At 47.2% G+C, this 7,500-nt stretch overlaps 2 protein-coding genes across 2 annotated transcripts in view; both read right to left on the minus strand.

Annotated features, from left to right (window-relative positions):
* Positions 1 to 775: 775 nt before the first annotated feature.
* On the minus strand, positions 776 to 2,396 carry LOC143496625 (box C/D snoRNA protein 1-like). The gene is made up of 5 exons (XM_076992806.1): positions 2,227 to 2,396; positions 1,847 to 1,912; positions 1,607 to 1,713; positions 1,008 to 1,096; positions 776 to 919 (listed from the first exon to the last, which is right to left on the minus strand). Exons 1-5 carry the CDS (start codon positions 2,328 to 2,330, stop codon positions 815 to 817), a joined length of 471 nt encoding a protein of 156 aa, XP_076848921.1. The 5' UTR covers positions 2,331 to 2,396; the 3' UTR covers positions 776 to 814.
* Positions 2,397 to 3,869: 1,473 nt separating this feature from the next.
* LOC143496586 (uncharacterized) overlaps positions 3,870 to 7,500 on the minus strand; it is a 105,703-nt gene continuing 102,072 nt past the window's right edge. Inside the window, 5 exon segments of the mRNA XM_076992761.1 lie at positions 3,870 to 5,809; positions 6,000 to 6,206; positions 7,289 to 7,327; positions 7,329 to 7,343; positions 7,345 to 7,400. Coding sequence (XP_076848876.1) covers positions 5,663 to 5,809; positions 6,000 to 6,206; positions 7,289 to 7,327; positions 7,329 to 7,343; positions 7,345 to 7,400 — 464 coding nt within the window. The 3' untranslated portion in view covers positions 3,870 to 5,662.

Below are 7,500 nucleotides of genomic sequence, written 5' to 3' on the forward strand. Positions count from 1 at the left end.
CGCACACAGAACCTTCCGGAACGCACACAGAACCTTCCGGAACTCCGCCTACATTCCAATACTGCGAAGCTTGCAATTTTGTGTGCGCGTGTCAGGGGTGGATCACACCACACTGGAGAAAACGTGAACCCAGTGGTGTTTGTAGATCCGGGACTGGGTTCGTTAGGACAGACACCCAGCAAGGTGTAAACAAGGCAGCGTGCACGTGTCCCTCAGCTCTTCATCACCAGGCTGTGAAGACGAGGCAGCTCTTCCCGTAGGCAGAAAGGCTGTTTAAGATGCCGTAGGCCCAAGAGCTGTTGTAGCGCTGGTGAAACTGTAGCGCTGGTGAAACTGCTGCTGACTGCACTAAACAAGAGCGCCACCCAGTGGTCCAACACAGTCTCGCACTCTCCCTCCTCCGTTATGTTCCCAGTGTCTCTCTTTCAGTCCTATTGCCAGTCCGCTTATCTCTGACCTCCAGGTATCAACGCACCCCAGACCCTCATTTCTCCCTCCCCCACGGATCACACACAGTCATGGTCCTGTGGTAGGGAACTGATCTTGTGACCGGAGGGTCGTGGGTTCGATTCCCAGACCTGAGGCCATGACTGAGGTGCCCTTGAGCAAGGCACCTAACCCCAACTGCTCCCCGGGCGCCGGGCTGCCGACCGCTCTGGGCACGTGTGCACCACAGCCCCCTAGTAATCACTAGTGTGTGTGTGTGTGTGTTCTAACTGCACAGATGGGTAAAGGCGGAGAAAAAACTTCGATTGTGGTACATTTACATTTCATTTCACCCCCCTCCACCCCCCTCTACCACTGCAGCTTCAACTTACGCTTTACTGTAGTAGGTCCTGTTCTCCTTGTGTTTGGTGAAGGACTTCGGCAGGAACCTCAGCGTGACCTTGGCAGCTCTGGCGTTCTTCCTCAACAAGGCCTGGAGGAAGAGGAAGGAGAGAAGGTGTTCCACAGAAGGACTTCCTCCGATCAGACGACCCTGAGGAGAGCTGACGGCGTGGGCTTACCAGACGGGTCTGGCGGTGGGGAACACGGAGCAGCTCGTCTCGTCTTGGCACGTCCGCCACACGGGCCGTCTCCTCCAGGAAGCGATAGTCTGTCCAGACGAAGCATCAGCACGTCTGCATTAGTGCAATTTACTATACTGGCATTTCATTACAAAACACTGAATACAATTAAGCTGAAGGTCCAAACAAGAAACTGAAACAAATGACTAGAGAAACGTGATCTAGAATATTCTCTTCAAGAATCAGCTGGTGTAGGTCTTAAGTGAAAGGAAGTTCTGGCTTTACAGGTAAAGTAATTCTAGGAGATTTTTGGAGACTTTTTAAAAAATGGATGCAACTTTCAAAGTGTCAAATTACAACATAAAGGGCTTTCAAATATGATCCACAGTCAGTGCTGAGCAACTCCACACCGTCCTGTAAACGCAACCTGCCAGCAGTCGCTCCTCACCACAGACGACATGACACACAACTGGGATTCAAACCTGAAGAACATCCATAGGAACCACCCTAGCAGTGCTGAACTGCGATGAGATCAGATGCATCCATTACAGCCGAGGTGGAAAAACTGTTCGAACATAAACATGTAGCTATTTAGTCACCATTGAGAAGGTTGATTTCCTGGAACTGAGAGAGGGGTACGAAAGCCGTCTGGTCCCGGACGCCGCTGCACCCAGACAGATGCTTATGACGCTTCACACAGGGCAGGCTACAGAGGGCACAGAGGTACATTTCAGTTTACGCAGCACATTTCACCCCGTGTGTGAGGTGGCACCACTTGAAACACTGGACACTGCGAAGGACAGACGTCTGTGTCCAGGTGAGAGCAAGCTGTCTCTCACCTGCAGGAGAACTTCAGGCAGTTGGGGCATCTGTATTTGGCCTCCTGTCCTTCACACGTGTCACAGCTGTGGACATGAAGACACACACACACACACACACACACACACACACACACACACACACACACACACACACACACACAGAGCATCACTCTGGGCGTCTTACATAACCTATGACGCGAGATGTTTACTTACACCAGTAAACACACGTGTTACGTGTCGGTGCCGGAGAGTCTGAACAATACGACAGTACTTATATTCACACACGGCGCAGTGTGGACCCAGATGGTTCCGACAGAACCCGCGTATTGTTAACCTATCAAACATCTGCTCCGCCAACCCGTGTGTTTTCAGCTGCTGGACTAAACCTGCGCTTTTACCTCGTCAGCGATATCTTCCGCTTCACCCCTCGCGGTTCCTCTTGCGAGCCGTGAGCGACCAGGTGAGTGTCTGGACGGGCTGCTGCCTCCATCATGTGCACCATGTTTTGAGACCTCGGCGTTGAAGAGCGCAGGGGCGACACGCTTCCTCCCACGTGGACGAGCGCACGTGGACGTCTGCCGTATTCCGGTCGGCGTGTTTACGACAGGTCGCGTTTAAAGCGAAGGTCCTGAAAGTGTTTTTAAAAGACTCTTGGTACAGTGGTGCTTGGACGATGATTTTAATGATTATCTTTAGCCAAAATAAAACTACTAATGATTGATAAACAAATTCAGACATCGCACATTTGAACAAGAATTGGTTTTAACGACACATTTCACCACTAAAAAGCGGCCAGACGTTTGAATCTGTGGCGCTATTTCAAGGTTCTTCATGTAGGTTCCTGCTATTACAGGCCCGTAGCCAGCATTGTGATGGGGGGGATCTTTTTCCCCCAAAAGTGGAGTGAGGGGGGGGGGGTTATGTCTTATATGTTTCCTCTATGCTGCGCCTATAGCGATCGATCGCCAGTGGTTGGCGCCAGAGCGAACTAGTAACTCAGTGGGTGTTTCCATCCACCGAGTTTTGTTGCGCATTTGAAAATGCGCATGAAAAAAGCTGGATGGAAAAAGACCCAAAATTCGAAAAAAGCCCCAAATATCGCAAAAAGATGTTTACGCTAGGAGGAGGTGGAAAAGGTTAGACTATCGCATCGCCAAAATTCGTAAAAACTGGATGGAAAAGGGTTTTTCAATCAATCAATCAAATTTTATTTATATAGCGCTTTTTACAACAGTTGTTGTCACAAAGCAGCTTTACAAGTGCCGAGTCCTAGCCCCCAGTGAGCAAGCCAGTTTTTCGCATAAACGATGACGTATCGTGCCTCAAGTCAAGTGGTTCTGTACATGATCGCGATGTAAAGATGGCAAATGCATACAAAAACAGTTCTGGAGAGAGCAAAAATGGAATTTAACTTCTCCATGTAAAGAAAAGAAAAAGAAAAAAATGTTTCACAACCTCAACGTGCAAAAAATGCGTAAAATGCCAGATGGACGTAAAACCACTATTGTTTGGCGTCCTCTCACGTGATCTAAAGTTTATTCGCATAACTGTAATGAATGGAAACAAGGCTTAATTCACATTTTTTTTTCTGCCGAAACTTGGAAATTGCGCATTATTTTTTCGAAAGGTTTGGATGGAAACCCGAATCATAGATGTAGATCGAAGATAAATAAACTAGATTTTTTTTCAGCGTGAGAAATCGGATTGTATGGCGTGAGAGCGTGCGAAAACGGTCAAATGCGCGTGTCTCACGCTCATTGCGTGAGAGTTGGCAACACTGTTAAGTTTGTTGTGAGTTTGTTGGTGCTGTCCTTATTTGTTTGTCTGTATATTCACCGGAGATTAACAATTCATTCATTGAATAGCCTACCTATCTTGAGGGGCATGTGTGTACGGAGGGAGGGTGCGGGAGGGGGGGGGGGGAGGGGGGGGATCGAACGAACCCTTCAATCCCCCCTGGCTACGGGCCTGTATTATTTCATTTTGTATTATGAGATTCATTAACACGGACCACACAAGGTCAATAAATGACCACGAACAGTAAAAGTCAAAAGATTTATTGGTGTCATGTCAAATATATCTTACATTTACATTTCGCTGTTCCTCAGAGCAAATGTTATTACAGTTGATTTGCTGTAATATAAGTTAAACCTGTGAACTGTGCTACCTGGCTTGCTCTAGCTGCCAGTGTATGACACACACACATCGACTCACCTAGTTGTGTATATACAAATACAAATTTTACATAAATAATAATTTGGTAATTTGGGCTAATTGTCATTGAACAGATAGATCTCTGTCAGAGATATAATTTATTGGAGTACAATCATTTGAAAAAGAAAACAGATAAATAAACAATATATTGTCAAAATATACACAGGCAAAAAAAAAAAAAAGTTCAATCGTTTGGATTACGTAGTTGGGTGGAGGGCAGCACCTTAGAGAAGGGGGCGTGGCCTCACCGAAAAGTCACACAGCCTCATCCAATAGCAGGGGTTTACACACATGCCCAAGGTATTAAACCTCAAACGATCTAATGCCAAAACTGTATTGGTCTGTGTGATGTTTGGCTTAAACAACCAAGATGAGATGTTGGTATGTGACTTCTCCATAAAGACAACAGCCATGATCCTGCTTTCATTACATGTCAATAAAGCCAATATATCACAGTTTATAAACACAATAATTATATAAATTAGGTTCCGAATGAAAGGAAATACCAATTTAAAATCAAAGTACTCTTACAACAGGAGTAACTGTGATGCAACCAGTACATACAAACACCTACACGTGAGTGGCTGTCCTCAAAAGTACATACAAACACCTACACGCGAGTGGCTGTCCTCAAAAGTACATACAAACACCTACACGCGAGTGGCTGTCCTCAAAAGGTAATTGGGGTTGGAGGTAGAGGCCCGTCTGCAGAGACGGACGGGTCCACATCGAGCTTCGTTTCTGTTTGCATGAGAGACTATGGAGACGTAACCTACTACGTTTATTGACCACTACTCACCTGCTCCTGTACTCCTGGGATTGCTGTAGTAGTGTTTCTTTCAGAGAGACCAGGACAAACAAACTAAGATCAGATCCCAGTGCAAATAAAACGTTAGAAGCAACTAAAATTGAGCTAACATTTTTCTGTGAGACATGAGTCCAGGAAATGTTTTAGTGTAACGTTCAGGGGGCTGGTAGACCCACAGAGACAGGGGACGGTTCCACAGGAACAGGTCCACAGGGACAGGGGACAAATCCCTGTGCAGGACGTAGGGATAAATCCAGATTCAAGCTCGGACATCGCTATTATTTAAATGGGCTCAGTTCTCTGATCTCTCTCTCTCTCTCTCTCTCTCTCTCTCTCTCTCTCTCTCTCTCTCTCTCTCTCTACTTCTCTCGATTGCTGACTTGTATTAGTCTACAAAGTGGACAACAAAATTACCACATTTCAGAATGTAAAAATGAACACAGCACCGAAAAAATCTTTTTTCATAGCACCCATTTTGATTTTTGTTTTTGTAGCTGATACAAAATAATTTTTAACAGTCAGAGCGACAGTATCTTCCTCACTACACATTAGCACACAGTTCTGCCAGTCGAGTCTGGTGTTCTACTAGAACAAGCCTGGCTCCATTATAACAGACAAGTCAGCTGCTGTATACATGGTGGTGGGCGGGGCTTAGTGGTGTTGGGAGAGCCCCAGTTAATGGAGGTGGGCGGGGCTTAGTGGTATTGGGGAAGCCCCTCTGACAGGAGAACGTCCCTTCTCAGCAGCTCCAACGGTGTAGTGGCCATCTTGGCAGTCCTTCTGGGCCTGCGTGGACGAGGGACGTGGAGGTGTCAGAGGAAGCAGACAGGTCCCACATCCAGGTGGCGCTGGGCCCCCGCGGCGTATGATGGGACACCCTGGACATCCACCACAGGGAGCTGCGTGGGGTCCTGTGTCTGCAGGAGGAATCGGGAACACTGCCCTCTGCTGTCCTGGACCTGCCCACATTCACATCAAACGCACATTCAGATCGCACGTTCGTGTTTACACTAGTGCTAATGATGAATATTTTGAATAAAATTAAATTTGATTATTTCATACTCCTTGACATCCATCCCTTCCTAGCCTTACTCTCTCTCTCTCTCTCTCTCTCTCTCTCTCTCTCTCTGTCTCTCTCTGTCTCTTTACCTCACACTCATCTTGAAGCACCTGAGGTTGTAGTGGAGAGTCCGGTTCAAACACCTGGCCATTCCAGCCCTGGAAACGCAGGGCCCCTGGTGTCTCCATGGCGACCTCGGCTGCATCACCGTGGCAGTGAACCGAAACGGTCTGAGTGGCGTCCGTGCTCAGCAGGTGCAAAAACTTCATTTGGACCTTACTGATGCCAAACGCCACCTAGAGGCACACACAGGAACAACACCTCTTAAACACACTTTCACACTCAACCACCTCTGACCACTTTGACGTTTGTATGACATCTGGGCTGGCTAAAGTTTCATTTGAGTAATGACACGGTGAATTATAAAGATCAGTAAATCTTTTACTGCTGGGTCTGTGCCATTTCACTGTTGCTGTCGGTTCAGAGGATTAGGGGTCGTTAGAAATATGTTTGTCACCAAGAGAAGAGAAAATACACGTCACACCTAAATCACAGACCAAAACCACAGTGTGTTGGTGCGTCTCCCGCAGGGTACCGGGCCATTTTGCACACGTCTGTCTCCAACAAAAACAAGGGCATGGTAGAAGTATCAGGATGTTTCATTTTGATTTTTTTTTTTGGGGGGGGGGGGGGGGGGGGGGGTTAGACAACAAAGATGTCTTTCACTCCTTTTCTGTCCACATGGTTACCACCCTGGTTCAGGTTACCATCTGCCCCTGATACACAGACACCCCCCCTGCAGCAGGGCCACTCACACACTCAACACAGAGTCAGGTGTCACCATTCACTGCTGTGGAACCCTGGACCAAAACATCTGCCATCAGGAAGAACACTGTGCACTACCCAAAATGATGTTAGCATTAGGCACAGTCCAAAATGTTCAGATGGGATAACACTGTCAAATTTGACAGAAGAGGAAAGTCTTATTGGTCTTCAGTTTTGGAACGTGTTATTATTATTATTGGAGAGGATTGCTGGAAAGCTGTATTCCAAGAACAGCTCAACAGAGCTTCACAGCTGCGAACGGCAGAGGAAAACATGTCACAAACTGAAAAAAAAACACCTAGACTACAAGTGCACACTGTAGAGAGAGAGAGAGAGAGGGAGAGAGAGAGAGAGAGAGAGTTGTGTGTGAGTTTCTGTATGGAATCTTTTGACTCCTCATGTGTTCTTTGAGGTTGGAGCATGTTCTGAGACTCTAAGATCTGCGATGGTCTTGGCTCTGTGCTGCCGTGTTCGGGAGCCTCCGCAGGCCCAGTGATGTAATCAGCCTGCGTCAGCTGATAGTGTGTCCTTGCTGGGCGTGGTGTGTTAGTACCTTATCAGTGGCCAGAGGATGAATGCACGTCTGGCCCCCCTGCTGTGAAGTTACATAAACACCTGGATGGCGTCCGAGGTGCAGCCCAAGTTCGGATCGATCCAGAACATTCCTGGTCAGACACAAAGACCCAAAACCCAAAAACAGACCATTTATTTTTGCCTATTCAGAGTGAGAGCAAGAAACCTGACCTAGAATCAGTGGCTCTTTGT

Source organism: Brachyhypopomus gauderio, unplaced genomic scaffold, assembly GCF_052324685.1.
Source record: "Brachyhypopomus gauderio isolate BG-103 unplaced genomic scaffold, BGAUD_0.2 sc97, whole genome shotgun sequence".
NCBI classification, from domain to species: Eukaryota; Metazoa; Chordata; class Actinopteri; order Gymnotiformes; family Hypopomidae; genus Brachyhypopomus; species Brachyhypopomus gauderio.